General features: G+C 36.9%; 1 protein-coding gene across 5 annotated transcripts; it reads left to right on the top strand.

The window, feature by feature from the left end:
• Positions 1-120: 120 nt before the first annotated feature.
• On the top strand, positions 121-19,752 carry DNAJB4 (DnaJ heat shock protein family (Hsp40) member B4). 5 transcript variants are annotated; one of them, XM_058177920.1, is made up of 4 exons: positions 121-353; positions 8,776-9,050; positions 13,866-14,440; positions 17,834-19,752. In XM_058177920.1, exons 2-4 carry the CDS (start codon positions 8,840-8,842, stop codon positions 18,065-18,067), a joined length of 1,020 nt encoding a protein of 339 aa, XP_058033903.1. In that variant the 5' UTR covers positions 121-353; positions 8,776-8,839; the 3' UTR covers positions 18,068-19,752. The 5 variants fall into 5 exon arrangements, with proteins under 5 accessions (XP_058033903.1, XP_058033902.1, XP_058033901.1 ...); XM_058177919.1 differs by having other exon boundaries at positions 121-398; XM_058177918.1 differs by having other exon boundaries at positions 125-335.

Genomic DNA, 19,752 nt, shown 5'->3' with positions numbered 1-19,752 from the left:
AACTCTCGCGAGATAAGAATCTTAGGCTGCAGGAGGTAGAATACTCTAGAGCTTTCTAGGATATGAAAAGAAAGGAGGGGGGGTGTTGTAGATCGCTAAACGGATATGCGAAGGGAGGCGCGCGCAGGAGTTCTTCCTGGGTTAGATAAGACGATAGCCACACGGTGAGGGCGTATCTCGCGATAGTTGGTTAAATAATCTCTCTCCCCCTTCCCCCCACGTACTTTCAATCGACATATATGGACAGTTGGGAAAAGAACTGATTTGTGGTACTGTACTTGCTGTCCCCTGACAGGAAGCGTCTGTCGTGGTGGCGACAACCTGCCGGCTACCGAGTGAGTCTCTCAGGACGGGTAAATCTAAGGGGATGTCTTTAGTGGAGCCTTTGATTCTCGAAGGTACAGAAAAAGCAACGAGGTTGATTCCTGAGGGGGGTGTACTGAGGCGAAGCGTGACCCTCCAAAATGCCGCTTATTCGCTTCGGCAAAAAGCATATCTAACCTATCTCGTATAGGGTTCTTAAAACGAAATAACAATATTTGAATAAAATAGAATAGAATAGAATAGAATAGAATTTTTATTGGCCAAGTGTGATTGGACACACAATGAATTTGTCTTGGTGCATATGCTCTCAGTGTACATAAAAGAAAAGATACGTTCATCAAGGTACAACATTTACAACACAATTGATGATCAATATATCAATATAAATCATAAGGATTGCCAGCAACAAGTTATAGTCATACAGTCATAAGTGGAAAGAGATTGGTGATGGGAACTATGAAACGATTAATAGTAGTGCAGATTCAGTAAATAGTCTGACAGTGTTGAGGGAATTATTTGTTTAGCAGAGTGATGGCCTTCGGGAAAAAACTGTTCTTGTGTCTAGTTGTTCTGGTGTGCAGTGCTCTATAGCGTCGTTTTGAGGGTAGGAGTTGAAACAGTTTATGTCCAGGATGCGAGGGATCTGCAAATATTTTCACGCCCTCTTCTTGATTCGTGCAGTATACAGGTCCTCAATGGAAGGCAGGTTGGTAGCAATTATTTTTTCTGCAGTTCTAATTATCCTCTAAAGTCTGTGTTTTTCTTGTTGGGTTGCAGAACCGAACCAGACAGTTATAGAGGTGCAAATGACAGACTCAATAATTCCTCTGTAGAATTGGATCAGCAGCTCCTTGGGCAGTTTGAGCTTACTGAGTTGGCGCAGATATAACAATAAATAATTGAAACGATATAACAATATTAGAATATAATACTTGTATTCAAATACATTTCAACGGTATAACAAGTTTACCTTCAGAACGGTGCTTCTATACAAACATTCTCTTAATCGATGTAGGTAGAATAATAAAAGCAATACAGTCGGTGCCTCTGCGAGGGTCAAAAATCTGGTGCGAATTTTGCTGTGCTGCACTGGGAACATGAATTAAGCTTTATCACTGAGGAGGCATTAATAAAATGATAAAAGTTGGAGGGGGGTTGTCCATGTGCAAAAATCCACGGTAGGTATGGTGAATTTTCAAATTCGTTATGGCCATTTCCCATTGTAATAGTTACTAGGGTGTAGCAGATGCATGAAAAAAAAATAAACGGAGCTTGCTTCCCACAAAATGGACTTTTGGGATTATTAGGAAATTATTTCTGTAATTTGTCAACTGTATTAGCGTTTCTGCACAATTTCTTCTTTTGTTTATATTTCTGGGTAGAATTTTTATAGCAAGGTATAAAGACTAGCTGTAGAAATGCTCTACATGATCCCACTGTTTTCATAATTTAATCTTTCATTTTTTATAGCTTTTGATTGAAATGGTCCTTGTTGGTACAGTTCGTGTAAGGTAGAGGTTAATTGGCCTAGCAAATATCTCTTGTTCCTCATTGTCCTTTTCAGTAAGTTTTCATGGTGGAATTGCATTTCAAATTTGATAGGCTACATGTTGCCAATATCATTTTTTTTGTTGAAAGATTTTGTTGGATTAAAAATAAGATAGTGGTGGTTATCCAAATCAAATAAGGAAACATTTATTCATTTTCTGTTCTTATTGAAAATGGCAGTTGCAGCACAGGTTGATACCAGAATTAGATACTGTTCTTGTGATTTTTTTTTTTTTGTTTCCAAGAAAAACTGTTAAAATCACCATTCAAAAAGAGACGCTCAAATAATTTATAATGGTTTTTCTTGGGATACTAGGTCTGATAGCATATCTTATTTGAAATACTTCAGATTACTAACAGTAAAAAAAAATCCCCTAAAAGAGAATAGTTAATAAAAATCTGAAGTCATTGACTTGGGTTGAAATCCTGTAGTATATGATTACAGCACATCATTAATTTATGAGATTAATATGAGAAGGAATAAACAATTATTACCACACTTAATTATTTGGGGGAATAAAGCTTAGCATCAAATACTTAGATGCAATAATTCTGTAGTATAGTATTTTTGCTATGAGTTTACAATTAAAAAAACATTTTTAGATTACAGTATCTTTATTTGTATAGGTTGTCAGTGACATCTAGTGGTCCTAGCTTTTCTGCCTGGAAAATAATAAGCCTAGGTGTTAAAATCTTTTTGAAATCTAGTTTCATTTTTGATGACTTCATAGACAAGGAGACATGGAGTTTTCCTGGCAATAACAGTCATTGCTTTTTTTCAGGAAAGTGTTAGTGATCTAATGAAGCCTACAAATGTGTTACTTCCTGACAAAACTCTTATCCAAATGCAACCAGGCATTTCCTACTAAATTTGTTAATGAACCTTTTAAAACTTTTGAGTGCTTGCTGCATTTTATATTATGCAACTTTTAAGAGCAGTTTGCTTTGGTGAAGAAGCTGCAATACAGCTTGCATATTAAAAGCTATACTGCATCATTCCTTGTAACAATCTCTTTATTTCAGAAAATGCAGGAGATAATCTTTGAGGAAAGAAATTCTAAATAAAATTTCCTGATCTTGTGTAGCAATCTCTTAGGACTAGGCAAATGTTTTCGTTTAAGATTGTGGAAGGAGTTTGCTTCGTGTGTTTTTCCCCCTCATTTTGTGGAAGTTAAATAGCAATTTTTTCTCATTTGCAAGACAAAAAAAATCTGATTAGAGTATCAATATTAATTAACTAACCTATCACCTTGAATATGTCATGGACTTTCTATTACAGACATTCTTAATGTGGAGTATGTGGGTAGATTTCATGGTGTCCATGAAAAAGAATTATACCCTTATTTCACTAATCTGAAATTGAGTTTTTCATTCAATAAAATAGGCAGCAGAGTAATTTAAGGCTTCTAGAATCCAAAAAATGTTTGTTAAGTCATATTATGTTATGTCACTATCAAAAATTGTAATAACCTTAAATAGAGTATTGTCTTGTTATTGATTTAATGGATTACTAAAGAAGCAGTATATTGCATATTTGTTATTTTTAATATACTAATACTTGAACATAATTCGTTTTTGTTATGTGTGTGTATGTGTGTGTATACATATATGTGTGTACACACACACACCACACACACGTGCACGCGCGCACACACACACACACACACACACACACGAGTTTCAAGCTGTTGAATCCAGCTGTTATTGAACGGTACAAGGGAGTTGGTTGGCTTTTAACTTTAGCAGTGTGAGTCATACTCTAATGTGTTAGTGGAGAAAAGACTCAGCATATCTGGCATGGATACTTGGAAACATACTCCACCCCCTGGAATACAACACATGTCCACATCTGAAATGCACACAGGTCCTTTTTTGGTAAAGTATTGTTAGTATGAATTTTCTTCCACTCTGCTTGGAACTCATCTCTTCCCTCCCTTCACAGATTATTACCACCAACAGCTTTGTGGAAAGAGTCCCAGAAAGAGGAGGAAGGAAAGCAAACAACAACTACCTTTTAAATCTGCTTTGTACTCTCTACTTCTCTCTTCTCCACATTTCTATTATCCTCAGTTGCCCTGAGGGAAATATCCTAGAATTTATTTTTAAAAAAAATAATATTCATTGAATTACAGTTAGTTAAGTTGTTTGGGAACTTCTTTGGGAAGATTATTTTTAAAAATAGGATATTAAAATTGTAGTAGTGACAAAGTTTCTTCTGTACATACCATACCATACCATACCATACCATACCATACCATACCATACCATACCATACCATACCATTTTATTGTATAAAATGGAATGTTTCGGGGATATTCAACAGGAAAGAAACTATTTGAGAATATACCAGTAATCTCCTCATTTCTCCTGATACAGTTCATGGGAAATGATAACTCTTGGGAAGCACTCTGTACAAGTACATCTTAAATGAGCAAATTCTGTTTGAAATAAGCAGTCTTGTAGGGCCCAAGCTATGAAGGATTTCAATGGCTATAACCAGCACTCTGGAAACAAACCCGCAATAAAGAAAATCTACAATATTGATATTACATGACAATATAAATTTGTTTCATTTAATATCCAGCCCATTGCATTTTGTTACAATTGGATGGTTTTTTTTAAGGATCGTACTATGTACAGCACATTATATAGTTTTCTAGTGAGGTGACAAGGATATAGGTGACAATTGTCTTCACCTTCTCCAAGAGTATCATGTTAGCACACAGGCTGAAATAGACAAAGGTCTTAGTTACAGCTTAAATCTGCTCTTCCAAAAGGGGGTGAGAGAACAGAAACACTCCTAGATTGTACACCAGCTGTTTTAAGAGGAGAATGACTACATCCATAGTTAAGCTGGAATTGTCCTAGGTTCAGTTGACTTTTCAATCCACAAACTCTCTACTTTGATAGGGTTAAATCTTACTCTGTTTCTTCAGGTTTCTTGCATACTCCTGACAAGACCTTCTGACACATCTTGACAGCCTGGAACTGAGATAGTTAACCTAGATTTCTCAGAATATTAATTATGCCAAACCCCATTTGTTGGGTTATCTCTTCCAGTGACTACATGTAAATGTTAAATGTGAAAGAGATTGAATCTTGTGTCATCTCATGTATTGGTACTCCTCAAATTACAACCATTCATTTAGTGAACATTCAAAGTTATAATGACACTGAAAGAAGTAATATATGACCCTTTTTCACACTTGCCATTGTGTTGTGGCCGGCCAGCAGAGCTGGCAGCAGATTCGGACAGTGAGGAGGTTGGAGAGGAACGTGGGTAGTCCTGGAGTCTGGGGAAGTTTTGGACAATGGCTGTGAGTCAGAGGCAGAGGGAGGGCCAAGGCCTTCTGGTAGTTCTTCGCTGCCTCCGGAGACCGCCGACAGCGAGGCGGAAGAACAGCGTAAGCCTGTTCCCAGTGTGCACATGTGCAGAGCTGCCAGGAGACAGGAACAATTAAGGAAACAGGGTCGACTTGGGAGTAAGGCTTGGAGATAATTGGCCCCTCCCATAAGACATAAAAGGGAAGCGAAGAGGACGTGAGCTTTTGCAGGAAGCAATTAGTTCATCTGGCCGATTCAAGATTTGAAAGTTCTGTTTGTGACTCTGCCAAGTTGGCCTTGCCCTGCGTCTGAAAATTAATTCTTTGCCAGTGTTCCATGTGAGATAGGTCGGTGTTGATAACCTTCCTCTGAAAGATTGTTTATTAAGCCTTGTGGACTGTAAATGAAAGTAATTTACAGCCATATGAATTAAAGAGGTTTGCCAGGATTAAGTTTGTACTGTTTAATTTCTAAGGAAGCTAGGTCAGAACATACTTTTGCAGCATCTTCATGGCCACGTGATCAAAATTTGGGCCCTGGGCAAGTGGCATGTATTTATGGCTGTTGCAGTGTCCCAGGGTCATTTGTTCACCTTTTATGAGGTGAATCTTTTTGAAGGTTTTCTAGCAAGCAAAGTCAACAGGGAAGCCAGATTCACATACTAATTTAACAACTGCAGTGATTCAGCTAACAACTTTGGGAAGAAAGGTTGTAAAATGGGGTAAAATTCACTTAACTACTGTCTTACTTAGCAGTGGAAATTTTGGGGTTAATTATCATAAGTCAAGGACTATCTGTACTCAGTGGAAGTATCCACTCAGGAAGAAATCGATCTGTCATGGAACAATGCCTCTAATTTTTGTTTTGTGTCCAGAAACATACCAAGACTTCATTATAATATGGTAGATTACCCCTTCCTCCAGATCTCCTTGTGGTTGCTAGCCTACAAAAAAAAAAGGTTATTGAATGAATGATAGTTGTCTAATATAACTTGGTCATTGATCAAACCCATAAGGATGCTAGACTCAGTGTCCTTTTAGAAATACTAGCATTTCCTTTCTTCCCAAATGATGCATTCACAATGACCCTTGGTATCTCATTTTTGGCCTTAATTACACTAGATATAAATGAGAATTGTCTTTGACAAGCTTTTAAGATTATTTTACAATATCCAGCTACCAATAAAAATATTTCTAAAAGTTTGGTTCTTCCTTTAGTGAGTCTGGCATACTTGAAGGGTTTTACAGCAATCTTGAGAGCCTTGTTCCTCTATTAGATGAGGATTGGAATCTGAATTGTGGCCCTAGACTATGGCTACAGATCCTTGAAATATCTCCTATCTACAGAACAAGTTGTTGAGCCATTATTACAGCATAGACAGCAAATAAATACATAAATCATGAGCTTATAGAATGTTATGATGTAGTAGTCCAGCATTTTGGTCATGGTTGCCTCAACTTGATTAGCCCTATAGGCAGTTTTCTAATTCACTACCCAGTATGAACTATTTAGACTGGCAAGCCAGCATTGCTTCCTACAGATTTGGATCTTTTTGTTCTGATCTTTTTGAATGAAGGAACAGTCAGGTGGGCTGTTCTCACACTAAAATCAATGTGCCATCCTGGATGACTACAGCAATTTTATGCAGAAATTTAGAACTGCCTTTGACAATTCCGTTCAACAAATCACAATTTTCACAATTTTATTCAAGAACAAGCAGCCTTTCAGGATTTGAAACGTGTCTTGTCTCAGACTACTGTCTTGATCCCAACTGCCACATTATTGTGGAAACTGATACTTCGGACTCGCTTGATTACTGGTTTTTTCCAGACTTCAGCAGAGGATAAGGATGTTGCCTTGTACATCTTATTCTAGACTCCTCCCAGCTGGATGGGATTATGATGTTTGTGATAAGGACTAGCTATCAATAAAAGCCATGTTCCAATAATGGAGGCATTTCTTTAAAAAAGTAGTTCATCCAATGTAGGAATCCTAAGAGTTTGAAATACCTGCAGAAGGGTCATACCCTTACTTAGCATCAGGTTGGGTAGGTGCAATTTTTCCTCTGGTTTTAACTTCTACATTATTTATATTTCTAACTTGCAGAATGAATCGTTAGGTAATCTATGATGCAAACCTCCTGAATGTTCCATGTCTGGTTTCTTCTGTCACAATCTTGAAATCAGACAATTTTGCTACTCTTAAAATGATGCTCCCAAGATGTCTCTTAAAACAATAGGACCCATATATCAGCGTTCAGATGGGTGACTTCAAGAGAGTCACAATTTGATTTCAGCTTCCAATCTGCTGTTTGCTGATTGCAATTCCTCTAACGCTGATACATATGCACATCCATACCTCTAGCAATATCCTCCCTTTCACAGCTTGCCATTTTGCTTCTTGAGGGAGTACGTTTAGGTGGATTTTCCCATATCTTGTCTCCTTTTTTGTTCTTTCCAATCATTTGTAGTTCACAGTTGGGTTGTTCTAACAAACTACAGCCCATTCTCTAACTAACAGCTCCCACTTCCCAGTTTCAACTGTTCCTGTTGAATACTTCTCAGTACTATCTTCCTATTTCCAGAAACTACCTTCCCACTGAGAGGTGCTTACAGATAAAGCACTGAGAGATGCTTTAATGATCTTGGTGACATGCAAGCCTAGCTGCTGTCTCACAAAGCACATCATTCTGGAGCATACCTGATTGTCTAATTCTGGCATATATATAGCTTGTCCCTGTAAGAGCTGAGGTGGCGCAGTGGTTAGAGTGCAGCACTGCAGGCTACTTCAGCTGACTGCTAGCTATAGTTTGGCATTCAAAACTCACTGTCTCAAGTTTGACTCAGCCTTCTATACTTCCGAGGTCGGTAAAATGAGGGCCCAGATTGTTGGGGGCAATATGCTGACTCTGTAAACTGCTTAGAGAGGGCTGTAAAAGCACTATGATGCGGTATATGCATCTAAGTGCTATTTCAAGTGCTATTTCCCCATTGGCAATTATTGCTGCTCGTGCATTTTCAAATAAATTGAATTAAGGGTTGTATATTCAATGTAGGAGGACAAATAAGTTAAAAATTTATAATTCCTTTGTGTGTTTTCTGAAATCTTTTTAAACTGGCCACCTTTCACTCTTAGTCCCATAAGGTATTTTTCACTACTGGTAGAATCAACAGTTTTATTTTAAATATTAAGAAATGATTTCCTGTAGCACATTTTTTTACAATAAATATATAGAACAAGCGTCTATCTGTAATTTACCATCCACACAACACTAAATGGCTACAAAATTCCACAATTAAGGTTTTAAAAAAACATTTGCATATGAAGTTAGTCAGTGAACAGTTAATGTACAAAGATAGAACACGGCAGAGTTTTGGCAGTAGCTAGCTTGGGAAATGACGTCTTATAACATTTGCTGTTCTAGAAAGAGTAGAGACACGTAGTGTAATTGGGAGTGCTCTGGGTGGCAGTGTTTTTACCAGTTCAATCTTTGTACAAAGTGATAAAGGAGAGAAGGAGAAGGTGGCAACAGTCTTCTGGCTGCTTAATAGAACTACAGTTCTTGTTAATTTTTTTTAGGAACATTGCATAGCTGAGATACAGAACTCGTAAACAAAAGAAACCATACTTTTTAAACATTGATATGGGGAAGGATTACTATTCTGTTCTTGGAATTGAAAAAGGAGCATCTGATGAAGACATCAAGAAAGCATACCGAAAACAAGCCCTTAAATGGCATCCAGATAAGAATAAATCTCCCCATGCAGAAGAAAAATTCAAAGAGGTTGCAGAAGCCTATGAGGTATTGAGTGATCCAAAAAAGAGAGACATTTATGATCAGTTTGGAGAAGAAGGTAATATAATTTCTGTAGTTTCATTTTAGCTATTAATAGAAATAACATTTATGCTGAATATAATTTATTCAAATCAAGCGGGAATGAGCATTTGGCTGTAAGAACTTAATGTAAGAATTAAGCTAAATTGTATTTCAGTACCTATACACTCATTACATTTGCAAGTCCTGCTTATGAAATTTGTAACTGATTTTCTATTATGCACAGTAGAATTCTTAATCTTGGTTGCAAGAACTTCAGAAATATTAAGCTGCTTTTGGCTGTGGTAGTTGCTGAATTGGTTTATTTTGTCCTTTTTGTACAGTAACAAAAATTAAAATGTTTACATTATTTTTGTTAAAATAAGATTGAAGTAGAATGATGGTATTTCTGAACCAGAGTCCAGGTATCCAGATTGGAATCTTGTCTAAAAAGGAAAGAATTTGCCTGATGTCACGAAAATACCAGGACAAGTTTTCAGCTTCCTTTCTAGCTATTAATGTATCAAGGAATGAAGCCTAATTTTAAGAATTCAGCTATTGCCTTTATCTTTCAAAATCTAATTTAAAGATTTGGAAATAGCTTTTGTTCTGCTAATTAAGTTGTTTTTGTTCTGCTAATGAAGTTGCTATTTACATTATAGTCCTGTGTTCTCTCAATGAGATACAAATATTCATATATTGAATATGATGGGCTGAAAAAAATAGAGTTAAAATGCATCACTATTTAATAATTATCTTATGAGAAACTTGTGTTTTTCATAAATGCATATGATTATGTAAAAATTCAAATTAAGTAGTAATTTATAATTTAAGTATTGCCTCCCTGTATTCTTGGGAAATTTATAAGAGCTTGATATGCTGATAGAGACTTATTTTTAAAATCATGAGTCAGTTCCTAATATCTTTATGTATAGCATTAGAGACAATATCTAATGAGTTAATTTAGTCAGAGTTTGAGATTGACTATTGTTCAGATCATGGATAGACTGTTAATCTATTACTCCTTTTAATTAGACATGGGATTGCTATGTTTTGAGCACAATCAATCCATTATCTATTTTGGGAAGCATCATTCTGCCAAGTACATGGTATAGTTTATCAAACCTGGCATCCTTTACTTAGTTCTACATCTTCAGTTGCTAAGGCTTAGTAAATAAACACTCCATTCACAAACAATGTATATAATAAGCAGGAAGAGTGCCGATAATTCATACTTAAGCCATACTTCAGAATGGTTGAATGCACACTTCAACCATTTTGACATATTATTTGCTGCACTATTCAAACATGGTAAAACCAGCAGAAAAGATAGTTGTTATTATATTAATCATAATGTACAATAATATACAAAGAGGCAGCCAAACTATCTTTTGTCAGAATTGATCTCATATCATAGGTTAATGAAAAGAGAAAAAAAGGAGCATGTGATCAACAGTTATATCAGCTGCTGAAATATTTGCTGTAGTGATCAGGTATAGCTTATGCCAGAGTGGTAAACTCACTGCTTCAAGAAATACTTTTACCCACAATTTGTATCAGATTATTAATTCATGTACAGGTAGTCTTTGACTTAACCACCACAATTGAGCTCAAACTTTCCATTGCTAAGAAGACAGTTGTTAAGTGTCCTACTTTATCACCTTTTTGCCACAGTTGTTAAGCAAATCACTTCAGTTGGTGAGTGAATCGTGGTTGTTAAGCAAACCTGGGTTTCCCCATTTCTTGTCAGAAGTCAATTGGGAAGGTTAAAAATGGTGATGGCACCAGGCGAGTGCAACTGTCATAAATACATGTGAGTTGTCAATGCCCAAATTTTGATCATGTGGCTATGGGAATGCTGCAATGGTCATAATTGTGAAAACTAGTCACTTTTTTCAGTGCCATTGTAACTTTGAATGGTCACTAAACAAATGGCTGTAAGTCGGGGACAATTGATATTATATTTTCTCACTCTTCAAAATTAAAGTTTTATGATTCTGACACCAGAACCTGAGGTATAAATGTACTAAGATTTTATTTCATAGTTTGCCTGGATTAAAATATTTAGAATATTTATAACCCTATTTTTATAAATAAACATTTATTAAAAATATGGCAGAAATTAGTCTTTGAAATATCCACTGCAGAGTAAATAAAGAAAAGTTCATATTATATTTTGAATCTTTTAGCATTGGGATGGATCCAGATTTAGTCATATTTAGACAAAACCCATGAGGAATATTAGGCTTACATCATTTGGACTTAAATTAAGTCTTCTTTATTTCATGTTCCAGTTCTACCTAAACATCAAATAATATTGGTAATTTGTACTTGTTTATAATTTAGATAGCACTATGGTTTCATAGTAGTCCTGTTAAGTTTTACAGCGTAAGTTGGGTTCACGCATGATGATATGTCTTCATTTATTTTAAATAATGATATGTAAACTAAGCCGTAATGTTGTGAATCACATAGGATGCTAAGTGATAAGCTGTGATTTATATACTTGGTTTATATCATGGTAAATTAAAATCCAACGAAAGAAATAATAGATTAACACAATGTGTGAATCCATTTTTTTTCTTGATATTCTGATAGTCTAATTTCATAAGTGAATGGTATAGGACAGTGATGGCGAACCTTTTCGGCACCAAGTGCCCAGACCAGAACATGCGTGCATGTGTGTGTGCGTGTGCCGGAAACTCGAAGACCAGCTGGCCGGTCCGCATGCGTGCGCCGGCCACCTTGTCTTCTGGTTTCCAGTGCATGCATGTCGGCCAGTTGGTCTTCATGCGTGCTGGAGGGCCAGAAACCTGAAGATTAGGTGGCCATGCACGCATGTGCATCGGCCAGCTGGTCTTTGGGTTTGTGGCGCTCCGGCACGCTTGAAGACCAGGTGGCCTGCGCACATACGCATGCCAGAAACCAGAAGAAGAACTGGGGACGGCACGCATGCCCACAGAGAGGGTCCTGCGTGCCACTTCTGGCACGCGTGCAATAGATTCACTATCATGGGTATAGGATATTCACCATTATAAATTTTAAAAATTCTCTAAATTATATTAGGAAGATGGATGGTTAATAAGTTGCTTCAATATAAAAGAAAAATATTTAACAGACTTTGTTAGATGCCTATTTTTCCTCCAGAAATTTGTAAGCTACATTTTCTGAGGACAAATGTTTGTCTGCTGTCTAGTCTCACATATGTGCAAATTTTAAATTCTAGAGAATCCAAATTCTCTGAATATGGAAATGTTTGGATTTGTAAAAGAAAAAGAATAAAATGACTGCTCAATAATGTTATCCCAAAGAATTAGGCACTACCATTTTGAATGACAATAGGCAAATGGTGCCAGTGAAAACCAGTGTGCCCTCAAGGGCCCCCTTAGTATACACCAGAGTTCATATTACAATATGTCTGTGTCTAAAAGAACATTTAAAAATATCAAGCAAACATCAATAGTAATAATCCACTAGTTAAAAAAAGAACATTTTGGAAGCTAGTAAGCTTTCTGGTAAATTAATATTTTGTGATCATTCATATCTACAATGGCAGTTATTGGCTTGAGATATACAGATCAGGTAACTTATTAAGAATGTTTTTTTTTAAAAAGATTGCAGCGTTAACATGCCTTTTATCCAAATCATCTATTTAAGTGATTTAAAAATCTAGGAAAAAGATGAGAAATTGTTTAAATTTAGGAAGGATGTGTAGGTGAAATTATTCACAGAATGTAGGTGGGTGTCATAATGTAGGAAGATAAGCAGGCTTAAAATAATTGAAGTAACTGTTCGTGTAAGTGTAGTAGCATAACTTCATAAAATCTCCTTATAAAACTTGCTGGTTTGCAATACATCAATGTTTTGTGGACTCCTTTCCACAATAATTTTATTTCTAAAATTCAGTTGGATTTACTTCCAATAAATATGGATAAATCTGTTTTGTATATTTGATGAGCAGCCCAATCTTTTATATTCATTCAGAGATTTAATTTCTTTGTGGATTAAACACAGAGATTCAGAATTCCTTAAGACATTATCACTTAGTGAAAGAATAACTATGATCCACCCAACTGTATTTTATGTTTGATCATATTTAAAGCATTTCTCTCACTATTTCAAGATTTACCCTATTTCCCCGAAAATAAGACCCAACCAGAAAACAAGTCCCAGAAAATAAGTCCCAACCAGAAAATAAGTCCTAGTATGATTTTTCAGGATGCTTGTAATATAAGCCCTACCCCCAAAATAAGCCCCAGTTAAGATTGGCAACCAGATGGATGCATTTAGTACTGTAATTCCCCCAAAATAAGACCTAACCAGGAAGTAAGCCCTAATGCATCTTTTGGAGCAAAAATTAATCTAAAACCCGGTCTTATTTTTGGGGAAACACGGTACTTCCTTGCCTTTCTCCCACATTCCCGAGCAGTTATGTATACATATAATTGGTCTTTTGCAGGATAGGACAAGATATGGATATAAACTAAAAGTTTATATGAATTGTTAAAATTCTACAGGACTTTGTGTTTGCTGTAAAACTAACATGGCACTAATTTTGGGTTTTTATGCTGGTTTACATAGAAATAGTAGTATGTTCATTAGAGTTTACCCTAGCTATATAAACAAGGGTATAATTGTTACAAGTTCCTCCCCACCTGCCGTCACAGAGACACAAATTACTTTTTCTCAAACTGATAAGAGACAAAATTTCCCTCAGATAAAAGGACAGAGTCCTTTTGCCCCCTCATCGTGCCATTCTGATTTTCTATTTTCTGGATTACAGCCCAATATTGTTTTGTTAACGAATATAATTATTTCAGCTGGTTATTATTTCTTACATTTCTGTATTTGGTAGGTTTGAAAGGAGGATCTGGTGGACCAGATGGTCAAGGAGGTTCTTTCCGTTATTCTTTTCATGGAGACCCACATGCTACATTTGCAGCATTTTTTGGTGGCGCAAACCCTTTTGAAATGTTCTTTGGTAGAAGAATGCCTAGTGGCAGGGACAGTGAAGATATGGAAGTGGATGGTGATCCATTTGGTTCCTTTACTACTTTTAGTGTGAATGGATTTCCAAGAGAAAGAAACACAGTTGGTAATCAAGGTCACCGTAAACAAGATCCCCCTGTTATTCATGAACTGAAAGTATCATTGGAAGAGATTTATCAGGGCTGTACAAAAAGAATGAGAATTTCCCGAAAAAGGCTCAATCCAGATGGTAGAAGTGTCAGAACAGAAGATAAAATCCTTACGATTGATATTAAGAGAGGATGGAAAGAAGGTACCAAAATTACATTCCCCAAAGAGGGCGATGAAACACCCAACACCATCCCAGCTGATATTGTATTTGTTATTAAAGATAAATTACATCCTCATTTCAAGAGAGATGGTTCAAATATAATCTACCCTGTCAAGATTAGTTTACGGGAGGTAAGTACTCTTTTAAGTTTAACACTGGATTTTTAATACTTTATACAATTTGTATTTATTTATACTGTTTTATAGAGGGGACATAGTGGCTCAGTGACTAAGACTGATAGATCAGAAAGGTCGGCAGTTCGGCAGTTTGAATTTCTAGCACTGCATAATGGAGTGAGCTCCCCAGCTTCTGCCAACCAGCAGATTGAAAGCATGTAAAAATGCAAGTACAAAAATAGTGACCACCTTGGTGGGAAGGTAACAGCGTTCCATGCACCTTCAGTGTTTAGTCATGCCAGCCACATGATCACGGAATTGTAGTCAGACAGTGCTAGCTCTTCGGCTTAGAAATGGAGATGTGCAGCACCCCCTAGTATTGGGAACAACTTGCACGTATGTGCGAGGGGTACCTTTACCTTTTCCTCTATACTGTTTTATATTTGTAGTTGAGTTAAACTGGACATAGATCAATGTTCTTTAAGAATACAGGATTTTGTGTAAGTAGTTTACATGTTAGATAGCTTAATGTGGAAATATGGCATGTAAATTCAGAATTTAATAAATAATATAATCTGTAGCATTCTCCTGTGTGCTGCTTGGAGAGCCCAAGCATGGGTTAAATTAGTCTGACTGGCCAGAGACTTGAGTTGCAAAATCTTTGGCCATGCCTCTTCTTCCCGGCCGAGCCTCAGTTTTTCCAACTCAGTCAGCCTAGAGAGACGTTTTGTGAGTTGATCCTACAATTAATTGAATAAAATTAAGAAATTGGACATTTTAAAAATTTTCAAATTGCTGTGTGTTGCTGGGAGCATTGAGAGTGAAAGTTGCCTTTAACATTGGGAGAGATGCTGCGATAGCCACCGCGGTCGCCATTGCTGTGTGGCAGCTGATCTAATTGCTGGTGGGCCAGATACCACAGGAGGTGTTGGGAAAGGCAGCAGCATTCCTCAGAGCATGCTTTAGTATTCCGCGCTGAGATCGGGGTGCCAATAGCCGCCATTTTGCAGATGGCAGCTACAATTGTGAAAGCTAGAACAGCTGTTTGGCGGAGCCTGCAGGCGGCACAGAAGAAAGCACCGGTGCATTTAACAGCCCTCTGATGACTGAGGCTTCGGTCAGGAGTTGAGAAGGTGACCAGAGCGTGCAAGTAAACCGTGTTGCCAGTTTCGCGCTATTGATTGTGGGTGGCGTTTGTAACCGTGTTGCCGGTTTCATGCCTTTCCCCTGCCGCTATCTTTGCTGATTATCTTGCGCTTACAAACTGTGTTCCTGGTTTGGCACTACCCTTGCAGCCTGGACTGTACAGTGAATACCCAAATTAATTGCTCAGTGATACAGCAATTCCCTTTGGAGTATTATTCGGCAGTTTGTGTGATTTCACGAGGCACTTATAATAGCGGTTTCCGCATAAAATGGTGGACTGCGGGTATTCTAATAGCAGTAATTCTGCTGGATCTTCCCACAGACAGCAGATGGCTGAGTGTTCTGAGTCCAAAAAGGTAACACCAACAGCCAAAGGGCCTTCTACTAGATCCAAGGCCAAGCATTCTAAAACAACATTTTCAGCATCTGACAAAGATGTCCAGAGAAGACAGAAAGACCTGGAAAAACAGTTTGCAAAAGCCCAAAAGCAGGCAGAAGCTGCAAGAGCCCCAGGGATTTCTGGGAGCACTTGTGGGGCTTGCATGTCATTATATATGGAAATACCATCTCAAACACTACTGGATGATTAGCTAAACTGGTCTCCTAATGTGATCACGGAGCTTGCAGGAATTTCAGCCACCCTCCTATGAGGAAGCAGGTGATCCTGGCTCTGGCTTCTCTGCTTCAGAATTACAGTCTATGTCTGGCAACCAGGCTTCAGCTCCATCTGCCACATTTACACCAACTGCAGCGGGACTCCGCCCTCAGGAGAATTTAGACCAGGGTTTGTCTGTAGAATTGTGTAATGTAATTTCTCAGACTATTGCACAAGGCATTGAGGCAGGTCTTCACCAAAGGGGATTAATGGGATCATTACCTCCAGACCCTGCTTGGTCAGGGGCTAAGCATCATCACTTACAATCAGATATGGGTTATCTTAGAGAACCACATTCCCCACCTCCTTCAGTGCAAAGCGAGGCTTCACTAGAAGGGGAAGAAGCATTAGGAGACTTTGAATTCTCAGGATGAGGGCCTATCCCAAGACAAGCCCATAGATTCTGGGCTATTTTGTCCTACTCTGTTCGTTGGCTGAGGAACTCTGGGAGTTGAAGTCCACAAGTCTTAAAGGGACCAAGGTTGGAGACCCCTGCTTTAAATGAAGAACAATATTGCTAACAAGCCTTGGCCTTCCTGACCTCCCTAAAATGAGACAATGCTAATAGTTTTTCAAGGATAGGTCAAACTGGGTAGACTAATGTGGTCCTGCAAGTAAATATGCATGTAGGGTTTTATAGATTAACACGATTAACACTGCAACTTTAGAATTACATCCATAAGTTTGATGGCAACCAGTGCAGAGCTTGCAGTACAGGGATATTGTGCTTCCTTAGCAGACCCTGGTATGCACATGGGCTAATGCTTTGGGAGTTTCTCTGAGATCCCACCATAGTCTCTGTAATTTGCTCATAAATAGTAAGATTGCTCTGGGCACTAATTGTTCAGTACCTGCAGCTCCAAAATTGTTATGTGTATCTTTTCACAACTAGACATTAACAGTCTTAGATCCAGGAAATGCCTCCTTCCCTGGGCTGCTAGAAGGAGCCAGGAAGGGCAGGAATTCAGCTCACAGGTAGCAAATGATATCTTAGAGAACATTGTTTATTTACATCTATATTGTGAATTTTAAAAAGGTAAGTGTTCCATTTCTAGAATATTCTTGCACAACAAGAATAACTCTGACCTCAGAATATTGTCTTTTTTTGTCAGAACACCTGTTCACGATCAAAATGGATATTCCAAGGTTAGAACATTCCAACACTTCTTGCAATCAATTGCATTCCAAGGCTATATACAGGGTATTCCTATTAAATAGGATGCATATAGATGCCACATCTGTTACATTAATCAAAATGTAAGAGGTGGAAATTCATCTGCACAGAATATGCCTTTGAAAGAAAATATATTGTTGGCAACGTTTCTTTCTCTTCTCTTTATATTTAGACATTCTTTGCACATTTTGTTAAGTGGTAAAGTACTACTTTCTCTTTATTGCAAATGGTAATTATATTTTGAATTGTTCAACTGTTTGGTGGCAACTCTCCACTTACAAAAAAAGATAAAAAATAGTGGCATTTGCATTTGAATAAAATATACTGTCATTTATTTCAAAAATATATCTTTATGGAGGACATGTAGCATATTAGAAACCTGAAGAAATAACCAATATGCTGCTCTTAATTGTTTCAATTTACTATTTTCCAGGCTTTATGTGGCACCTCAATCAACGTACCAACTATAGAAGGTCGAACAATACCTATGACAATAAATGAAGTTGTAAAGCCTGGAATGAGAAGAAGAATTATAGGATATGGTTTACCATTTCCTAAAAATCATGAGCAACGAGGTGACTTAATTATAGAATTTGAAGTAATTTTCCCAGATAATATAGCTCCAGCCTCAAAAGAAGTACTCAGGAGAAATCTTCCTGTATCATAAGAAACATATGCCAGTGAACTGTTCTGAATAGACACTGAACATCAAGGACTTTCAGGTTTATGCTGCAAAGTGCAGTCTATAACTGTTGAACTTTTGTGTGCGCAGGTAGGGAAGTGAATTATGCAGTGTTGCATGAGAATTGGAGTACAAAAGACTTGCAACCAAGTATAAGGCTAATACTACTTACCGTGTGTTGGATCTTCCTTTACAAAACACTTTATCCAGTATTTCGTGTCCATGTAATCATGGGTAAAAAGGGAACACCTCTGTCTGTGTATTTCTAATAAAGTGCATAATTTGCAAAGCACTTTAGTTCAGATAATCCTGATTATCTGTGTGAGTTAAAATATCACAGTATTAGAATTCATTATATGAATCTATGTAACATTTGCAATATTTATTTTATGTATGTACTCTTAAGCTGCATTACTTTTTGCACAGCAGCAGGAAAGTAATATCACTTAAAATGTTTATGAGCCCAAAGAAGAGGTGGGTTTGACATTATTGTACCAGTCTGTGAATTCCTTTACTCCATTATTCTGGTGGTAAATATAGTGACCTAATAGAAAATAAAAATTTGATGGCCTACTGTTTTTGGCCTAATAGATTTCCAGGTAGAAATTGTTGTGAAAATGAAAATGAATTAATGCTTTCTGGAATTTATATTTCATGAAGTGGCAGACTTATAAGCATTAACTGAATAATTAGCCTAATTCAGTCAAGATTGCCATCTTTCTCAAGTTTAGTATTCTTGCAAATTCTGTGAACTGTAAGTTGAAACTGAAGTTTTTATGAATATGTAATGAATTATTTTAAGAAAAAGCAAGGAAACTATTTCTGCAAAGATGTACATGTCCCAGCTAGTATTCTTGGGCACTAGATGAACAGTATTAAATTTAAGACAACACCTACTTGTTTTGTAATATGGTCAAATGGAAACATTCATGAAATTACTTATCATTGTTTACAATAAAGCTTCATTTTATTAAGTCATAATGTGCTAGATAGCACTTTTAAGTGACAGGATGTTTAACAATTATGTAAAAAGTTAATGATACCAGTTTTCTAAAACTAGCATATTAAAATCCAAAACAGCTGCAGTAATTGATAGTTGGAGGACACACTTTAAAAATGATTCCTGAACGAATGGGAATTTTTAAAATGGGATTTAGTACAAAGGCTGTAAACTGACAAGATGTGCAATCTTAAACCAGGACTATGGAAAGCATTAGAAAGAGGTATTTCACAAAGCACATTGACATGAATGAACGATCAGTCTTCAAAGTATTAAAACAGTTGTCTTCTCTGCAAATCTCATATAACTTCCTCAGAAACTCTTCCCAGTTGTCTGCATGCTCATACACAGAATGTTTTTGCTGGGACACCTGCATGTGGAGTAAGCAAAGACTGCTTTCAAACCATGTGCCTTGCATGTGCCTTGCAAAGGACATGATTACTTTAATGCTTTGAAGCAAAATGCTGTGCAAAGAACCTCTTTTGAGCACCTTATAACAGCTCTTTCTGAAACTAGAAAGAATCTATGAAGCAAGTTTTAATGACTCTAAAAATGAGAACAAGAAAACGACTACTTTTTCTTTGTGCATATTGTAAATGTATTTAAATATACTTTATGATAATGTATTGCATTTCATATTTTTAAACATTAAACTATTATTTCTAACTTT

This window comes from Ahaetulla prasina, chromosome 3, assembly GCF_028640845.1.
Source record: "Ahaetulla prasina isolate Xishuangbanna chromosome 3, ASM2864084v1, whole genome shotgun sequence".
Classification (NCBI taxonomy): Eukaryota; Metazoa; Chordata; class Lepidosauria; order Squamata; family Colubridae; genus Ahaetulla; species Ahaetulla prasina.
The sequence above is the reverse complement of the archived record's forward strand: the minus strand, read 5'-3'. Positions and strand labels throughout refer to the sequence as shown.